We start from the raw sequence: 19,410 nt of genomic DNA, 5'->3' as shown, positions 1-19,410 counted from the left end.
ATACTTTTCTAAATATTTTAATTAATAATAATTTTTCACTGAATTTTTCTACTCTCTTAATAAAATATTATCGAAATATTAATGAAATTATAATGAAATTTTAATGAAATTGGGTCAAAATTGTGAATGCTTTTCAAACATATTTCAGCAAAAGTTCATTATATTTTCAATGAATTATTTCCATCAGATACAAATATCTCAATTGAGATCTTACATGCGAAATTTTGCGGAAACCTCAACTGAGAATTCAATTGAGAATTTAATTGAGAATTCAATTGGGAATTCAATTGTGATCTCAATAGAAATTTTTCAGTAGGGCGGCTCCTCGGATATCGGATAGGAACTCAATAAAACCTTATCTCCAACGCCATTTTTCATTAAGTTGAATGTTATTAATGTTATTAATTAAGTTGGTGAATGTTATACTTGTTTGGTCTTTAAAAATAATCAAAAGTATATCCCAAAAAACACAGTTTACATCCGACAGACTCAAACACGGCGTTCCTTACGTTACGATTAGACCGGAACTTTGCAGTTCCGATTGGATGCATCATGTTGCTCTCGAAATCTCGATGTATCGCATCAGCTCGCGCGTGAATGTTCGATAACAGTATGTCGTCTGACACTTGATTTTCGCTTGTACGTTTGTTGACTCAATTTTGCACAACAAACTTACGCACCTTTGAATTATCTTTCGCCTTAATGGCGACGAATAACGAGGCGTGTTGTTTCATATGATCGCGGCTCAGTAAGAGAAGAACATAGACGAGACGGCGCCGAGAGCCACTCTAACCTCAAAAATACACGTCCCGTCACTTATGACAGAGTGAAGAGTCCCCGAGCGAGCTTCCCGTCGTCGAGCTTCGCAGCATGACCGTCTGGGAGAGACTGCGTAATCCGTGCGGTTGGCGCGTGGGTGCCAAGCAAATCTCCGTGGATGCGATGTTACCGCTTCTGGTGGTGCCGGCATTGGCGGTGATCGCTGCCCAGGCCGTTCTCTGCACGGTCGTCGTGTTCGTGGCGACGCCGGTCCTCGTGTATTACCTGCACCATAACTTCCTGCGGTTTCTGCTGCGCACCAAGTTCTTTCTCATGTGGACAATCACGAGCGTGCTGATGCTGATGCTTGTATTCGAGGTGAGTGTGGTGCCGCTGCTGGAGATTCTGCCTGAGGAGAATCTGCTGTTCATGGTGTGCGTGGTCGGTGGTATCTGGTGCGGTTATCGGGCTAAATTGAACGCGGATTACGCAGCCCAAGAAGGCACCCTCGTGCAGGGTCTGGAGCTGGGCGAGGGCAGTGGCGAGTTGTGTACCACGTGCAGGAGAAGGGCACCACCTAGGGCCTATCACTGCCGTCTGTGTCAGACATGTATACTCAACAGGGAATATCATTGCAAATGGTATGACAAAAGTGTCACTTTTTCCTCTCACTTTTTTTCTGGAGAACATTTGTTTAAAAAATCTTATAATCTCCATGCAATGTTATACTTAATTATTCAACAGGAAATATAATTGCAAATGATATGACTAAAGTGTCGCTTTCTGTTTTCAATTTTCTCCTAAAGATTGATGATATCTCTTGTTTAAAAAAATTTTGTAATCTAGAATCTTATAATTTATAGCAGAATTTTATAACTCATCTGCTGAAATTTTATACTTGATTGTTCTCATTCAGGCTAGACTGCTGCATAGGTTCAAGTAATCTGAGGTGGTACTTAGGCTGTTTATTCTTTTCTGCCATCGCCTTCATCTATGGTTCCAATTTAACGATGACTAGTGTCTGTCATCCGTTCATACTTATTGGAACTGTACTTCTACCGGATGATTGCAGTGATGTGTATCACCAGTTAGAGTATGTATTAATTTACTGTATTTCTCTCTGCACTTTAATATACACTAAGCACGCCGAATATGACACTGTGAAATTATTCCATGACAAAATGAAAAGTGCACGTTTGTATTGTCGCAAAAAGCGCGATTGGATGTCGCTTACACAAGTCAGACTTAGCTAAGTAAACTGGAAAGATACAGGGGATCTATAATGTAGACTTTAATAATCGCAAGATAACGATAATTGCTAGGTCTGCAAGAGAGCGTCGTAAATATTGTAATATCTTATTCACAACGGAAAAGTCCGAGTGAGAGATAACGTGTCGCGCAACTGTCTGCTCGGGACATCCGCTGATCGATCGATGTATAATCGTGTACATATTGTTTCAGCATTGCCCTTTGCTTTGTCTCCGCTCTCTACAGCCTCCTGGTCGGTCTAGTGGTCTTTTGCTATTTCATGTATCACCTTTGGTTGCTGTATCAAGGCACGACGTCGAACGAGCGACGGTTGGATGCTGGAAGTCAGTATGATCATGGAATACTAAAAAATGTCTCACGGTTATTTTGTTGCAAAACCTAGGTAGTAATTGTAGGCTAAATTAACGAATTTACTTTGCAAAGTGTACGTGCTATGCTCCGTACAAAATATATTGCGAAATCAAACTAGAGAATTATCATTGAAGGTTATCACTGAAGCTGAAAGATCTCATTTAAGACACTAAGTTACTAATGCCTATCTCTATCTACATCGATGAAATATTAATTCAAGTTTAAATCTTTGTCTAAGAAGAATATAAACTCTTAGATTAAGATTCTTGGTGTTTTGCCGCAGAATTCTTGGTTTATGACACCAAAAGTGACGAAACGCATGTCCAAAATTCTTACGAAATACGCTGCAATAAAAGGATATGTTCATAAAGTATCCCTTGGAATCGATTGAGCACGTTTACAAGATATTCCGAAAACTTTCCTTTTGTTCTCTCAACCAATAAATAACTGTTAACGTGTTATATAACCTTTCTTTTTAGTCTACCTTTCCTTATGATTTTCTCATGTTAATCTTACGGCTATTTATTAATTATTAAAGCAAAAGAAAAGTTCCCGGAATACTTTACGAATGTGCTCAATTGGTCAAAATTGTCATTTTATGAATATAATTTTTTATTTTGATGTATTACGCAAGAATCTTGAACAGTCGTCTTGTCTCTTCCGATGTTATTAATCGAGATAGCCGCAATAGGGACACAGAAGCCTTAAAGTTTAATCGACATTGGTAGAAATAGGCACAAATTAACGATGAAACGGTGAATTAGAACATACCTGTTACCATCGGTGCGCCATATCGATAGAGCGACTCTGTGTATGTATATCAGGTATATCAGTATATACTTGCGTGTTTAAAGATTCGTAACTTCAGGCGAGTACAATGTCCGCGCTTTGCTCATAACGTTGCCCTCACAGGGCCACATACGGCGACATATCGCGAATCATCAGCTCGCATTATAGTCATCATTATTCTTAATGTATCATTGTGCATACCATTTGTATATTTATTGTAACTGTGATAAAGTGGCCATTGTGTACGAGTAATATAATAAATTATACTAATCAAATATATCTAAAACACACACGAGTCCGAGTAAAGAGGAGAAATCTGAATATACAAATATATAGTGACAATTTACATTTTATATTCTGCGCAAAAAAGAACGAAAGAAAGCTGCTTTATCTTACGTGTACTTAAAGAATAAAGCTCCTCTTTACCTCATCTGGGTACAAAGCCAACAATTGTCGTGTACAGTGAAATCTACGTTACATAACATACGCACAGACACATACATACATACCTATGTGTATATATATATTCATATTATTTTTAGTCCTCTATTAATACACCCCTTTGTCTGGGATCGAAATCTGGCACTACTTCTTGCACTATCTCTCGCCACGAATTCTTGACACGCTCGCTTTCCACGATATCGGGGACTATCTTCGAATATCTTTTCCACATACAGAAGCATTTTATCTTTAATTTTTCCTCGTAATATTCCGTGGCTAAACGCTCGTTCTTCAGTCGCTCCGTTTTGTACTCCACGGCCTTTATCTTCCACAATTTGAAACACTTGTTTTGCAGTCTCATGTCCGAGAAGTCCTTCGCCACTTGTTCTTTTCTCTTTTCCTCCTTCACGAATTCTCTCCACTGCTGTAACATGCGCCACGATATATTCCTATTGTACAACACTGTGGCCAGTTCGATCTTTATTTGATTCTGATATTCTGTTTCCATCTTCCAGCTAATAAATGCTTTTCGCAGTAGACGCCGTTCGTAGTGATCGTTTGCTTTACTCATATAATTGGTCTTCCTTTCGACGAGTGCGACGAACGGCTGCATTATATAACGTCGCAACAGGTGCTTGCGATAAAACGCTTCCGCCATGGCGTTCAGTTCCTTATATCTTTCTATCTCGCGTGCCCGCTGCTGCTCCCGTTCCTCGCGCATTCTTCTTGCTTCACGCTGGGCCTGGTAAGCAATATTAAACTTGCATATACTTCTAAATGTAGCGTAAACGGCGTTAGAATAAACACGATTATATTGTAGAATAAGTTATAAGATGTAAATTAATGTGCGTATGTATTGTATTAGGTTGGTGCAAAGGATTTGTCAATTTTTCAATAGAATAGGATGTTTGGATATTAAGGCTTCTAGTTCCTCATTGCGGAACTAGATTGATAATGTCAAAAACGAGAAAATGCATACCTAAAAATCTTGCAAAGTACATCAAATATATTAACACTTTTCTAGTCGATTAAGCATATTTCTAAAATACTCCAAACATTTTTTTTGTTGTAACAATCAATAAATAACCGTAAAATTAATACAATATACGACCTTCCTTTTTAGTCTATATTTTCTCATTATTTTGCTGATATAACTCATTTTATTCGTAAAAATTATTAATTCTCAAAAATTGGATAATTTTCTTTCCTATTTTATTTGAGAAATATAACAAATTTTTTGCACCAATCTGATATATTATGGTATAATATTTAATGACGATGTCCTTCGTGACGGATAATTTTGCTCGCAAGGTAAAAACTGCGTACTAAGTGTACGTTATAATGCACATCTGGTATGATATTAATATACTTTGACCTCTCATATTATCTGACCTCTAGTTGCGATCTTCTTCTTTCACGTTCTTCCTCCCTCCGAGTGGCCTCTTCTCTTTTCCTCTCCTCCTCCAGCTTCTTCCGCCGTGTTTCTTCACGCACCTTTACCCTGTTTCGCCTCGCTTCCGCTCGCGCCTCCATCCGTGTTAAAAATTGCGGCGGACTCGGCACGCGCAACGGCGCCGTCAAAGATTTGTCTCTGTCATCAAATAAAGGCAAATGATTGAGTGATGGAAACACCACGAAGCGACGAGCCTCATATAACTCGCGTCAATTTAATCTATCGTAAGACGAAGGCATGGATTTGATTATCTCCTCTTTAATACACACTCTATTTCGCAGGCCATGAAAAGATCAATGTGTGAAGAGAGTGATGGTTTGAAAGGATGCAATTATTTAAGCGCCATGAAAATTTCCAACCCTGAACTACTTACAAATTTTTACAAATAACAGGTTCTTACTATTTCATATATATGCAATTGTTTTTTTATATGATTAAATAAAAATATTTAATTTTTCAAGGAACAATTCAGAATACAGCGACGACAGCGAGTATAGTGTACCTGTAACCCGCTTGTCTCATCAATTGGATCAGAGTTCTTCTAGTCTGCTGACCGCAATGCATCAGAGTCTCCTTGGCCGCGTTCACCGTTTGCTCGCCGGACCTCGTTATCTCCTCCTGTACCTGCTTCAACTTCAACTCCTCGATGAGCTTGTTCTGCTCGGCCAGCTTCAATCTCTGTTTGCGTATGATCTCCTTTTGAGCATTCAACCGATTCTGTGCCGGAGACTCGACAACAAATGGCTTGCAGGATGGAATTTTTTTCTTGGCATCCGTGTCTCTCGCTCCATTCGAAGAAAGACTCTTTGACTCCTCTTTAGGGCACTTCGTCAGCTGCTTCTGCGTTTCCGCGATAGTATCAACCAGCATCTCGATCTTACGAGCGTCGGAACCTCTCGTGTCTGCTTTCGCGTGTTCCTCAAGTCGAGTTTTTTTCATGTTCTCTACGTGCGTCTTCCATACGTGAATGCATCTCCTCAGTCTTCCTCGAGACACGATGTCCTGAATATTGATCTTGATTTCCCGAAGACGTCGCTTATCTCGCGCATTCTCCCGCAAAGTATCGAAACATGATCTCAGGATGCGTGATCGTTGCTCCTCTAACTCGCAGCTTGGCTTATCCTTGATGGTTACTTTAATACTACCAAAGGGTGCTCCTTCGATCTTGTTTATTGAATATCGTTCAGTGTTTTTTGGCTGGGCAGTGGAATCTTTTGCGAACGATTGCTTAGTTCTCTTCTTGACGATCGCCACCTTTCGCTCAGCTGTTTTACTTCTTCTCTTGTTAACAAGAACCCGCTATAAATATGTTTGCGCTTATCAATCTATTCGTTAAGTGATTTAAAAAGTTATTAGAAAAAATTTTTCAATAGTATAACTTAAACTTAAATTTTAATTTAAACCCTGTTTTAACAATGTGTTTGAACAGAGTTTAAATTTAAATCTAAGTTTAAATTACTAAAGTTAAAAATCGGCTTTAGGGCTGATTTTTCGATAGTAGCTTAAATCTATGTTTAAACTATGTTCAAACACATCAAACACATTGTTAGAATAAAGTTTAAACTGAAATCAAAGTTCAAACCACTATGAACAAATCGGTTCTTAAAACTTCTACTCGCCACGGTCATCTTGCTTTATGACGTTAAAAGCAAGAATGCATGTCTAAAATTCCTACAAAGTATATCGAAATAAAAAGATACATCCAAAAAATGACACTTGCAATCAATTAAGCAGACTTCTAAAATATTTCAAACACTTTCGTTTACTCTAACAATTAATAAATAACCATAAAATTAACGTGACAAAATCATAAAGGAATGTATGTTAAAAAGGAAGGTTGCGTGTCATATTTTAAGTATGCATTTCCTCGCTTCTAACGTCATCAATCAAAAGTTTCATTTAAGCATTTAATTTATCGTCAAAGATGAGCTTCACCTTGACTCTACTCGGTATTTTCCAGAAGTCCTCATCACTCGAACTCGCTATGTTTTTCTTGCTACATGTATACGGTCCGCAACATTTTGGACGATATTTTTTCAAGTCCTGCTCAAACTTGCGTAATTCCTTTTCCACAAGAGCCTTCTCTCTCTTCAACTGTTGTTCTCTCGTTTCTTCCTGTGCTAGTAGTCTACACACAATGAGAAAATCAATACAAAGATTTTTTTTTAGTAAAGTTAATAAAACAAGCGATAATGACAAGAAATCACAGATTTATCTCGTCATAATTTACAAATAATTACAAATTAAATTGGTGGGATAAACGTACCTTCTGGCTTCTGCTAATACAGCAGATTTGCTCGAAGATTTGCACAGATCTTCGCGAAATATTCTATGTCTCGCATCCATAATTATATTCGGATCCAAGAAGGGTTTCCTATCATCCTCCAGCATCCGACGTTTTTCGGACGGCTGGAGGATCGTCACTTTCATCATTTCGCCCATTATCTGCCTTGCTTCGTTGAATTGCACCATGTCTGTCAGTTCAATCAACAGTTGCTTCCTTCGTCGTTGACATCGATCGGTTCATATCGCAGACTATGTCTGTTTTTCTTGTTTATGCGTGTCCGTTGCTGTTGTTAAGGAAAGCTGCGGTCCCCCAACCCTAGGTGAATGTCCCAACCCTCATTCATAAGTTACGCGGTAAAAGCGTAGAGTGGAGATAATAAGTAGTCGAGTCGAGGAAAGAATAAAACGCTGTTGCAAATATTATTTTAAACAACGTATTGTTATATTCATTGCAAATGAAAAAATTCATGCTCTGAATTCTTAATAAAAATTATATCTATGCATTATAATATATTGTAATAATATACAGGATCCAATCTTAAGATATGATATAAGACTATTACGTTCCATAATTTATCAAACATGATGGACAGATATGTAAGAAGTAATTATTCAAAGTTTGAATATTCGAACTTTCAATATTGCGTTTTGATATTCACTGCCAATATTGAAAATTTATAATATACGTGACATTGAACCACAGATGTCAATTTCTCAAACATTCAAAGTTTAAATTTCAAAGTTTCCCGCCGTTTCAACGCTGCTCAATCGCAAGGCGAAACTGACATCGTCGGTTGTTGACGGGCCAGTACCGCTGCAGCGGGTGCATCACAGAATGAGGGGTGCATCGACTTCGAAACCTATATGCTGAGGTTCTAGTAAGTCCTCTCTCTTCAAAATACGGGTTCTCGCTTGGCGACACCTGTTTCTGCCCGCGCGTCCGCGATGACATCGGCTGCTCGCGTCGAGCTTGCGGCACGAAGAATCGCACGTTGTGGTTGAAGTGAAGGAGAGGGATTTGCTCTCCCCTTGCACTCCGTCAATCTTTCATCACACAGAACGTTCGAATGCGACTCCCTAGCAGGTGCGAACGACGAAGTATCATACCACTGGTGCAGTGCGAAACATAAAATGGATTCAAGGGGCCCTCCTGAGGGGGCCCCTGGCCATTCCTTCGAGGTAGCCACATCCTTGAATATCGACAAGGTAGTTGACACTTCAGTCAACTGGCCTACCGATCATGCTTTCGCCTCGTCTCCGTATGAGCAACCGAAGAAGGTGAACAACAGGCTGTTATTCTTGACTGTAAGTAGTGCTTGTGTAACTCTATTGTAGACTTGTATTGCTGAACTAGTTGCACTGACTTGCACCAGTTCTTTTTTCCTCTTTCTTTTACTCAATATCAATTGTATACTTGTTTCTTTTTAAGTTTCTTTAATGTACACTAATTTTCAATAATAAAAAATAGATTTTATAATCAGCTATCAATGGTATACTGGAATGATCGTTCTTTCGACAGGTGGAATATGTGGAAGATCAAACTCGAGACTATTCTCGGTTATTTCCCACTTATGAACAGATCCTCTCTCCACGAGCAGCTTCCCCTCTGTCTGAATTTGAAAATCGTGTCAGCCCATTTGATCCAAACATGAGTTCTGCTGCTAGATACTCTCCTACACCTGTCCAACTGCCTTCTCCATCTTTTCACAATTCTGTTGTTGTACTTCAAGGCCCATCTTCTCCCTTGATATCCCAGTCTGAATCAAATATAAGAACGAGTATCAATTATGTGACTCAGTTGACTCATCCCATCGATGCTCAAGCTCAAACAGATCCTTCTGCAGATTTTAATAGCAATGGGAACGAAGAGGGACTTGTATCCAGTGTCAGCAGTGAATTAATTTTGATGCAGGGTAAGGAATCATTTGTAATTTTTATTCGATTTGGATTACATTAATATTATCTAGTTTTAAGTATGTACAATACAACTATGCGATGCTTTTTATATTCTTTAAATATATCATATTAATATAAATGTGCAATATTTTTATATGTAGTATCTTAAATGTAAATTATGAATATGTATGAAATAAATATATAAATATATCTACAGAATCTACACCCGAGTTGGAATCTTCGACGACTCCGTTGATGTTAACGGGAATAACAGGCACAGACTTCACTCTTACCAGGGACTTTCTAGTGATGCAGGATGATCAAATAAATGTTATCAATACATTCAAAAACCAAAACATTGAGATAGAGGACAATCAAGGCGAGGAAAACGTGGAAGACGTTACAATCTGTAACACTTTGCCATCTGTAACGGAGGATTATAAAGTAAACAAAGAGAACAATAATGAATCTGTGCTGGAGTGTGACAAGGAAATTCAACAGATTACTGAAGGAGTGTCACTATCTGAAAAGAAGAAAACGGTTGAGAAAAAAGACGTAAGGAGATCCAAACGACATATAACGGACAAAAAAGACTTTTGTAAGTATTGCGTGAATCATTTCACGCAGTTAGTCTTAAGTATGTATTAATAAATACAGTTTATTCACATATTAAATGTGTATACTTTTATAGGGTGCGACGAGTACGACGGCAATTGCGCCAAAGATGACAGCTGTAACTTGCACGATGTATGCACTATTGCGGATCAGCCGGTACCATCGCGTGCTATAGCAACACTGCCAGGATCATATCTTTCATTAAACAAACTATCTACGTCGCATGCTACAGCGGATGGGGTAACTTACGGCGTGTTTGCGAAGCGTGACATTCGAAGACGCACGCAATTCGGACCCATGGAAGGCGTACTGTGCAAATACGACGGATCGTTCTTCGAAAATGCTTTACCACTGCTCTACGAAACTGAGAGTGGCGAATTATTCAAAGTAGACGTGTCCAACGAAAGTAAGTAATCGTCTGGTGGGAGAAGTCTGTGAGACTTAATTCATGAGATACCAAATTTAAATGTCCATTGTGATTTTTAGACACCTCAAATTGGATGCGTTTCGTTCGCCCTGCACTGACATATAAAGAACTGAACTTAGTAATCTGTCAGCAAAAGGACGGAATAGTGTTCCTAACTACCAGAAACATTTCGGCAAAGGAAGAGCTAAAGGCAGGTCCTGGTTTTGACTACGCGATTCGGAGGAATTTATCTGTACTCAAACCAGACACAAAAGATGAGAAAGGTAAATAATTGAAATAAATGATTGAATAAATGATTGAATAAAAATGTTATTACTAAGAGAAACCAAAACGCGTTCACATACTTTTCAGAGCTTCAGTACTAAAATTTCTCTGGCAACTAATTGTTGTGATTACAAAGATAATAAACACAATCTTAATGTTTTCACAAGAATTTAGGCACTAAGCACAAGTGCCTACATTCTAAAAGGAATATTTTATGATTCTGTTTCCACCGTTCCTTTCATAATAAATACATAAATAAAGCATTTTGCAAATCATCCCTAATCTTCTTCATATTACTAAAATATTTATTATAATACAATAATATGATAGTATATGATTATATACATAAAATACTTTGATATACAATTTTTTTGACTTTAATATTCCTTTTTTGTAGAAATAGCTAACCAAATACCTGCGTGGCCGCGATTGGATGGCAACTCTTATAATCGACGCATAAAGGTGTTCCGCGGCAGAAACATAAAAGAGAAGGAGAACTCGCAGCGGAACAAGTGCAAGGAATGGAAATGTTCCACGTGCAGTCTGATCTTCAGGAAGCCGTCTCTGCTAAATTTGCATACGCTCGTTCATTCGTCTAACGATATCAAAATTGAGAATCAAAACTCCACTTGTCCGCAATGCGGATTAGAATTTCAGAAACAAAGCGAGCTAGTGAATCATGTGTCTCAGCACGGACGATTCGCGCCACCCAAGGCGAAGAGATTAACTCCCCTAAGTACGTACAAGTGTTCAATGTGTTACAAGCGTTTTGCTACGAAGATACGATTACAACAGCACTGTTTGGCGCATGGTGCTGAGGACCAAAAACCACTGCCGTGCAATATCTGCTTGAAGCGATTTATGAATAATTCCGCTTTATCCGGTCATCTGAAGACACATAAAGGTGAATCTCTGATAAGTCGATCAGCGAACCGCCGTACTAATCACCGTGTATTAATTGACAACTACGATTTGCAGAAAATAAGCAAGTCTACGAGTGTCCAATGTGCAGGCAGCTGTTTCGCCAAGGCACAATGCTGAAGGATCACGTTGAGACACACAAAAATCAGGACGGCATATTCAGCTGCCCTCACTGCCAGCGAACATTCATTAAGTATTCGGTTATTAGTAAACACATTCGGGCACATCATTGCGAGAGAAAGCACAAGTGTCAGTACTGCGCGAAATATTTCCCAACAATCGACAAATTGCGAATGCACTTGCTAAAACATTCCGATCACAGGTACTACTTATAGTCAAGTCAAACAGCTCGCGAAGATTACATACATACATGCTAACACTTTTACTTATACAGAGAGTTTCATTGTGCGAACTGTGATAAACAGTTTAAGAGGAAGGACAAATTGAAAGAACACATGGTGAAGATTCACCATTCGCAAACGGCTAGCGAAGAACAAATACAAAACAACCAGACGAAGAAATTCGTTCCAAAGGTACGTTTGTACATTATTAGGTTGCGAGTAATTATGTTTGTTTTAATTTATAAATAAAATACAAACTATATTAATAATAACATTTAAATTTATATATTTCATATATTTAATTGAAAAGTATATTTGTTAAAATTATTTTTACCAAAATGAGAAAAATTTAACTTTGAGAACAACTATATATATTATGGAATCACTCTGTCAACAGGTAAATCCAAATGATTACAATCGCTTTGTTTTCAAATGTCATCAATGTCTAGTGGGTTTCAAACGAAGGGGGATGCTGGTGAATCACCTAGCGAAACGGCATCCCGATGTCGCTCCAGAGTCTGTGCCAGAATTAAATTTACCTATTCTACGGCAAACTAGAGACTACTATTGTCAATACTGCGACAAGGTTTCATTTCACTGAACAAATTCGTACATCAGCGTAGAAGCAATATTCTTACATGTATGTTTTCAGGTTTACAAGAGTAGCAGTAAACGTAAAGCGCACATTATGAAAAATCATCCAGGTGCGGCTTTGCCACCCAGTAACCGGCAAAAGGAGTCAGAATTTTTGGGATTGCCGAATCCAAGCTTCAGCCAAACGGTGGGCAGCATCACTACTATTCCCCAAGGTTGCCAATGGTGTCACAAGCAATATGCCAGCAAAGTGAGTCTTTTCTTGCATCAGCTTATATTCATCCCTAATAATTTATAACGTTATAACGTATAATTTATAACGTTATAACGTATAAATTATCATTGAAGGCAAAGCTCCTGCAACATCAACGCAAGAAGCACGCGCATCTGATGGAGCCAGCGGATCAAATACCGCGATCGCGAAATCGGCCGCCGCAGAATCAAAATCAACCACCTGTAATGAACGTAAATAACTTCGTAATATCAGACTATGTACAAGAGTGTGACATGAATGGGGATTTTCTCAAGCAGAAGATAATCAAAATCACGAACGACGTTGATTTGATAAGCAACAGCATGGAAGTTGGAGTCGGTCAGCAGTTTGTGCGTATGCGCGATATACGCTGAAGAGAAGTGCGGCGTCTCCGTCAACGGGGATGAGCGTCGCCAATTTATCGAGATATGAATCTCGCGACTTTTGTACGCAGCCCAGGCTGGCTGCGAATTTTTTGGCTGCCGTTACCAAGTGGGGACGACGCTGCCTGGGCGAAGCAATGGCGGCGAAGCGTCTCGCCAGAGAATATTTGGGACGCGGCTTTGTCGACGCCGGTGCGAAACACTCGGCGTTGTTTTGTTGGTTGTACGTTGGTCGGTCAACAAGCAACGGCTATCGATAAAATAGTGACTTGTTGGCAGATTTGTTGGAGAAATGGAGCACATGCAATTTTAAGAGATTACTTCGACTGATCCTCGAGACGAGAAAATAAGAAAAAAAAGCACAAAGCCTAAATACGTCGACTGGAAGAAATTCGGCGAGGCTCGAGGAAATCTACTTGCAACGGAGAAACTCTGTAGTCTCGTACAATTGTTGAGATCTTTCCTTGAAATATTGACCCTTTGAGTGCGGAACAGTGCGACGAAAAAGCGCTCTGTGCGGCCGAAACTCAGGGAGATTGTCGAACGTTTCAGTAGAACAGAAATAAATTAATGTTCTAAACTTAAGGTAATAAAACCTACAACTGAAACTGTTGCTAAAAGCCAAGCTAAAAGAGTGAACGTGCAGATTGGAGCAAACACCGGTAGTTCTTAGCGAACTCTGAGTGCATGTATGCATCCACAGGTCATAGCGAACGTATTACCTTGAGCGCATATATGCGTCCAGAGCACTCAAAGGGTTAAAAGTACCGAGCATAAACGAAAAAGAAAAAAAGGTAGAACGAGTCCTGGTACTATCGACACGTCCTTTACGCTAGGGCCTGGTAGTTACTTTTAAAATCTATTACCAAGCTTAAATCCGATGTCATTCGAGTGTGAAGTAGATGGACCAAATTTAAGCTTCAAGTTTGAGAGCGATGTTTAAATCCAGCTTAAATTTGGCAGCGGCAGCGAATTCGCCGCGTCTTAGATCGGCGTGACTTCTTCCGTAAGACGATGATTGTGTTGGATAGCGACTCACGTCGCACTGTTCGACGAGTTAAAACGTTAAAAGATCATTGTTCGCAACGCATTTGGCTTCATTCAACAAAGCGATTGTCTGTAGATTACGTGAAAGCTTGCAGTTTCTGCAGGTAATCGTCCATTTCACTTTTGCTCTCTCTCTCTCTTTCTCTCGTAATTTCAAGATTTCGTCGTAAACGCTTGCGTCTACCGTTTCTCATTTTAGAATAATATATAAGTACTCGCGTCTTTAGATCTCAAACGTACCGTTTTCACGTAATCGTTCCGTATAATCGCTGGTTTCATCCACATTATAAATCTAGTTCCACGCAACCGAGGAGAGCCCGTTTGAAATCGTCGACTCGAGATGTTCGGTTTAAATCGACGCACGGTACTGTAGTTACGTAGACAAGAGGACCCTCGTCCTCGGCAACTTTACGATACAGGTGTAATGTACGTGTAAGTTTTAAGCTGTATACCCGGCTACGCGTCACTCACACGTACAACAAGCACACGTACACCAAGGAAGCGAGTTTCCGCGATGTCCAAGATTGTGTGTTCCGCAACGTCTGAGCTCGAATTATTGTGTCCTTTCCGATAAAAAAAGCCCATCCGGTTGGTGTATGTCGTAAACAACCGCGCGGTCAATTTTCACATTCGAAGAGATTTATTGTGACGAAACGTCGTTGAATTTATTTTACACGCGGTATATACACGACATACAATTTATCGCAAAATACGAAGACAAAAGATTGCATGTTTGTCGATATCGTTGAGTACATGGAGGACTGTACTGTAAACATGACTTAAATAAAGTTATTCGACGAGCGGATATAATTTATTATTACATACACACACATACGTTCAACATATCTATACGAGCTGCAAATAACGTCAAACGAGAGATACGAAGAAATATAAAGATCAATCTACGTTAACAAGTCATGGAGACACATTGATAGATTTTCTAGAGAAATCTCTTTTAGGTCCATATTAATAGTTTTAAAACTCAGATTTAATTCTAATTTCAGAGTTAAGTACTTCGCATGAGATAAATCTCAAGCAACGACTATTAATATGGATCTTGACGAGGTATCGATAATACCACGATTTAGTTGACATCGTTAACACTTTTTTCGCTACCATCGATCTAGGAAGCCGTCCACCATGCACTGCTCTGTAATTTCTATTTTATATAATAGTGTAAAACGGACTTGATTTTTATTTAGGTGGACATAGAATATTTTATGGAAACTCATCGCGTTGTAAACCAGTCTCTCATGAGAGATCATTGTGTCACATGACGCTAATAATGTTAAATTTCACTATATTTCGTCATAATCGATACATTATCGTATGCTTAAATGCTTTTGAAATTTAGCGAGTATACTTGCGAGATGAACGATATCGTGAAAGATATACTCGATATACACGCTGCGGTATATTCTCAATACTTCTGTCTCGCGTAGCTTCCTTACCTGTCTTTAATGCCTATCTGTTTATAGTGCTTTTACTTTCAAATTTTTCGCTGGCGATTGCAAGCGGACCTACCGCCCCCGGCTTCAGAACTTGATGATTCGGCGTGGCTACGAGTGATCCGCCGCCCTTCTGCATCTGTGCGGCGTCATATAGCTGTTTCTGCATCACCGCCAGCGAAACCTTATTGGCGGACAAAAAATCCTTCATGGAAATTAGCTCGCCAGACATCCTGCGAGGCGTTTCCGAGTTCTCCTCAGCCCTGATAGAGTCCCTGCCGACGAATCTGGTTGCCCGCCTCTTCGAACAGTATATTGTCGGCACCGAGGATCGCCTTCTCGGCAGATACGGTGCCGCTATATCCCGATTACCGTACTGTAGCTTGTGTATCACGTAATTCAGACCCTGCTTTATCACGATCGATGTAACGTTCAGCAACGAATATATGCAGCAGCATCCCACCACCAGAAAGACGAAATTCGCGATCCTATACCTGCGTAAATGCGCGAAATACAGTGTTTACGAAGAACAATTGCGTATGCTTCACTTTTATCGGACCAATCATCGATAACAGAATTATGAATGAAATTGGGATCCTCGAGATTATCTAAAAATTTGTAATATTCTTCAAGATAAAGTTTGTTTGAAACTATGTAAGATCGTACGTAGAACTCTTCGTTCTCTACAGCTTGTGTTAAACCAATTCATCGAAGAATATGTCAGTCAAATACAATCCAGTAAAAGTGAGGCTACACGCTATGGATAAATGATGCGCATCTTCGATTTCTTTGATGTGAAGATTTTGGCAACGCACCAATGTACGTGGAGATAATTTGGCTTTTGCGTGCTGACGTAATCACCGAAACCAATGGTGGTGAAGCTAACGAAAGCGAAGTACAGCGCGTCGAAGTAATCCCAATTTTCCAGCGATGCGTAAAGTGCAGCCGCGCAACAGGCGATGATGCAGGAAGTCACGGACAAGTAGAGCATGACCCAGTACACGCTCGGTTTCCAATGGTCTAGGTCCACATTATTGTCGTCGTCGTCGTCAAGGATGTCCGGCAAAGATGACTTCTGAGCGCTCGATGACTTGGAAACACGTCGGGAGGTTAACGTTATTCGGCGAAGACGTCTCTTCAGACGCTGCACGTGCCAGTTGCGTAGAATCCAAGCCAAAAAGGTGATAATTCTCTCCAGGAATAGATTGAAGAACAGAATGCCACCTGGATCACGTTATAGCACTTGATTAAAGTGAAATTAAATAAAAGTGTTCTTATATATACAGCAGCATCTTTAGTTTTTCAAAATTTATATCTTTATTTCGGGACTTCTGTATTAAATCTGTATAACCGCACTAAATTACGCTATCTACATTTAGAATGAGATAGATACATATTTGATATCTTATGAAAAAAAAAAGAAAGTAGAAAAATTACAAGATAGTCCCGAAAGTGTGTAGCTATAAGGAATAGACTCATTAATTATAACGAAAAACTGTTATTTACAATTTTTTTTTATGTGTGACGCATTACACGCCTTTTTCATAATGAAGCGAATATTATTATTACCAGAACAACCAAAGAAACCATAGAGAATCACGGCCGCTTTACCCGCCGTTGTTTGCGGCGCAGTGCTTCCGTATCCTGAAAATAACATCAGAGTATCACGTCTTTTTCATTTCAGAAGCATATTATACGGCGACGTATACGCATATAGAGATCGACGACCAACAGACAGCCGTGGGGATAAGTGCGAGACTAGGTCGCAAGATATTAGCATTCCGGAATTCACCGGTACATTCTCATGCATACATCGGCCGACGACCCTTATCCCTTTATTTAGCGTCATTATGACCAAGTTTTACGCGAGAATGCGATCGTTTTTCCTTTGCACCATCAACTCTTCTCGTCGGTATATAAATATATCAGGAATAGTCATAATTAATCAAATATTTCAAAATAAAACATGTTTAAAAATCTATAGACATTTAAAATCTAGACAAAGTTTTTAATTTCTTAATTATCGATAATTCAATAATAAATCAGTGATACAAGTTAAATATTTTATCCACATAGCGCACATTAAGGAAATATCGTTTATATATTACATAGCTCAAATAAAAATTGATAAGAACAAAAGTCTTATAAATACTTGATTAGTTATGAGTGACCGCTAATAATTAGATACAGTTAACAACGAATTATATTAATCGAAATATAATATTATTTTATTTTATATCGTACCGAAATAAATAATAGACGCGGATTATTTCTTTATTGAGTAATTCTAACGAAAAAAATTTATTTTCGGTCGAAAATGTCGGACGATATCGTGCTGGACCGTCTCCGCGAAAATCGATCTTTTTGCGACTTCTCGAGGACAGAAGGATTCCGAAAGAGTATGAAACGTGCGACACGAATTCCACTGACCCCGATATCCCCCGGCTATGATATGAACGCTTCGAGTGATGGTTTATATTCTCAATACGACGTCGCGCTATGTTTCTTACCGATCGTAGAAACGATGGTGCCCACAAAGTGAAAGCTACCGGGAAAATCCCAGCGGCGTCTCTTGTTGATAATACCGGTGGCGGATGCGTTGCCGTAAGCGTACAGGAGCTCGTGCAATCTCTGCAGGGCTAAGGGGCTGCCTCGTAGGTGATGTCTTCGAAACGCGTGATAAACCCGCCAAAACTCCGCGGCCTGTGATATAAACAAAAAGAAAATATCGGTAGAAAAACTGATAAGTACGTGGACTTACTTTAAACGTTCAATGTTTAAAATGCAGCGTTCAATTTTTAATCTATTAGTACTTCGCACACGAAAATTCACCATACACATAACGTCTTTCAACTCCGCAGTGAGAAGTAATTTTTTTTTCAAATTTCCAATTTTTTCTCTAAGAATTGCAACGAACAAACAAGAATATACAGTTTCCAACTTTCTTCGCGGCACACGCTTAGATACACCGTCCGTACCTGCCGTACTTCGAGATCACTTTCCAGTCTTTGGAAAAGGACCGCGCCTGCGAGCATGTACGCTACCAGGACGACGGCGAGGAGGATGAACCTGGCGTTGTCCTCCGCGAAGCCTCCGCACAAGCACATCACCGGTGACTCTCATCTTTCCGATGTCGGTGGCTGCACGCGATCCCCACCGCCGCTCTTTATCCGGAGCGGCGCAAGCTCGGCGGCCGAGAGAAATTTGCGAATACAAGGATATGAGAACGATTTGAAGAACACCTCGTTTTTAAAGCCCACGCATATACACGCACACATGAATGCTGCACCTGCGAATAAACTGTTGCGAAAATATATATTATCGAGTAATTCAATTTTTTTGTCAAGGAAAACATAAATTTTTTGTCGCGAATCTGTTCCTCTGATATATTCAATAAATTTTGAATTCGCGAATGCATATTTTTTTTTTGTACTTATATGAAAAGAGCACCTTGCGAGCGACAAATTGATAGAATGAATCGATACGAGATTGAAAAATATCCTAATTGCCTTGTATTGACGCGACGTTCCGCGCGACGCACAGAAGACCGGGATGTATGTGGGGCAATCCAACGCAGTACCACTGAGAGCAAATCCTTTGACGAGATAAAAATAGTAATACAAACACTCGCTTGCGTATTCAACGCGTGAACTCCGCCAAGGGAATGTCTTTTCGTGAAAAGCGACTTTAAGTAAACATGCCGGGTAATTAACCGGTGAACGCAAAATAAAGATGCTAAATTGTGACCTTACGCGCTGTGGCGAGCGCCTTCAATTCTGCTAATTGAAAAGCTCGTGTGGGTATACATTTCGTGAATCCTTTACATCCGGTTTTGGAAATTCCGTGTTTGGACCGAGGAAGGAGAGGAGAACG

The 19,410-nt window shown here is 39.5% G+C and overlaps 4 protein-coding genes across 4 annotated transcripts; 2 read left to right on the top strand and 2 right to left on the bottom strand.

Annotated features, from left to right (window-relative positions):
* The first annotated feature begins 345 nt into the window (after positions 1 to 345).
* LOC116841829 (palmitoyltransferase ZDHHC23) lies at positions 346 to 5,000 on the top strand. Its single transcript, XM_032810230.1, has 3 exons — positions 346 to 1,400; positions 1,676 to 1,852; positions 2,221 to 5,000. The coding sequence occupies exons 1-3, from the start codon at positions 871 to 873 to the stop codon at positions 2,408 to 2,410; spliced, it is 897 nt and encodes a 298-aa protein (XP_032666121.1). The 5' UTR covers positions 346 to 870; the 3' UTR covers positions 2,411 to 5,000.
* On the bottom strand, positions 1,854 to 7,571 carry LOC116841831 (coiled-coil domain-containing protein 191-like). Its single transcript, XM_032810233.1, has 5 exons — positions 7,329 to 7,571; positions 6,998 to 7,190; positions 5,565 to 6,361; positions 5,002 to 5,200; positions 1,854 to 4,351 (listed from the first exon to the last, which is right to left on the bottom strand). Exons 1-5 carry the CDS (start codon positions 7,532 to 7,534, stop codon positions 3,707 to 3,709), a joined length of 2,040 nt encoding a protein of 679 aa, XP_032666124.1. The 5' UTR covers positions 7,535 to 7,571; the 3' UTR covers positions 1,854 to 3,706.
* Positions 7,572 to 8,119: 548 nt separating this feature from the next.
* On the top strand, positions 8,120 to 14,894 carry LOC116841825 (PR domain zinc finger protein 10-like). The gene is made up of 11 exons (XM_032810227.1): positions 8,120 to 8,653; positions 8,868 to 9,261; positions 9,462 to 9,842; positions 9,936 to 10,265; positions 10,346 to 10,549; positions 10,948 to 11,454; positions 11,529 to 11,793; positions 11,866 to 12,004; positions 12,210 to 12,398; positions 12,465 to 12,656; positions 12,755 to 14,894. Exons 1-11 carry the CDS (start codon positions 8,480 to 8,482, stop codon positions 13,031 to 13,033), a joined length of 3,054 nt encoding a protein of 1,017 aa, XP_032666118.1. The 5' UTR covers positions 8,120 to 8,479; the 3' UTR covers positions 13,034 to 14,894.
* On the bottom strand, positions 13,610 to 18,831 carry LOC116841828 (potassium channel subfamily K member 13-like). Its single transcript, XM_032810229.1, has 5 exons — positions 18,516 to 18,831; positions 18,048 to 18,240; positions 17,107 to 17,181; positions 16,353 to 16,761; positions 13,610 to 16,031 (listed from the first exon to the last, which is right to left on the bottom strand). The coding sequence occupies exons 1-5, from the start codon at positions 18,642 to 18,644 to the stop codon at positions 15,554 to 15,556; spliced, it is 1,284 nt and encodes a 427-aa protein (XP_032666120.1). The 5' UTR covers positions 18,645 to 18,831; the 3' UTR covers positions 13,610 to 15,553.
* Positions 18,832 to 19,410: the final 579 nt, after the last annotated feature.

Source organism: Odontomachus brunneus, unplaced genomic scaffold, assembly GCF_010583005.1.
Source record: "Odontomachus brunneus isolate Ranch 3 - 2012 unplaced genomic scaffold, Obru_v1 Obru_scaffold_018, whole genome shotgun sequence".
NCBI classification, from domain to species: domain Eukaryota; kingdom Metazoa; phylum Arthropoda; class Insecta; order Hymenoptera; family Formicidae; genus Odontomachus; species Odontomachus brunneus.
This window is presented reverse-complemented; position numbering and strand designations above follow the sequence as displayed.

Coding starts and splice junctions, on each gene's coding strand:
- LOC116841828 (XM_032810229.1), bottom strand. CDS start 18,644: ATGTGCTTGTGCGGAGGCTTCGCGGAGGACAACGCCAGGTTCATCCTC. Junction 16,762..17,106: donor TGGTTTCTTTGGTTGTTCTG/GTAATAATAATA, acceptor AACGTGATCCAG/GTGGCATTCTGTTCTTCAAT. Junction 16,032..16,352: donor AATTATCTCCACGTACATTG/GTGCGTTGCCAA, acceptor GCATTTACGCAG/GTATAGGATCGCGAATTTCG.
- LOC116841825 (XM_032810227.1), top strand. CDS start 8,480: ATGGATTCAAGGGGCCCTCCTGAGGGGGCCCCTGGCCATTCCTTCGAG. Junction 8,654..8,867: donor ACAGGCTGTTATTCTTGACT/GTAAGTAGTGCT, acceptor TTCTTTCGACAG/GTGGAATATGTGGAAGATCA. Junction 12,005..12,209: donor CGAAGAAATTCGTTCCAAAG/GTACGTTTGTAC, acceptor CTCTGTCAACAG/GTAAATCCAAATGATTACAA.
- LOC116841829 (XM_032810230.1), top strand. CDS start 871: ATGACCGTCTGGGAGAGACTGCGTAATCCGTGCGGTTGGCGCGTGGGT. Junction 1,401..1,675: donor AGGGAATATCATTGCAAATG/GTATGACAAAAG, acceptor GTTCTCATTCAG/GCTAGACTGCTGCATAGGTT. Junction 1,853..2,220: donor GATGTGTATCACCAGTTAGA/GTATGTATTAAT, acceptor ATATTGTTTCAG/CATTGCCCTTTGCTTTGTCT.
- LOC116841831 (XM_032810233.1), bottom strand. CDS start 7,534: ATGGTGCAATTCAACGAAGCAAGGCAGATAATGGGCGAAATGATGAAA. Junction 6,362..6,997: donor AAATACCGAGTAGAGTCAAG/GTGAAGCTCATC, acceptor ACATATTTATAG/CGGGTTCTTGTTAACAAGAG. Junction 5,201..5,564: donor ATGAGACAAGCGGGTTACAG/GTACACTATACT, acceptor ATTTGATGACAG/AGACAAATCTTTGACGGCGC.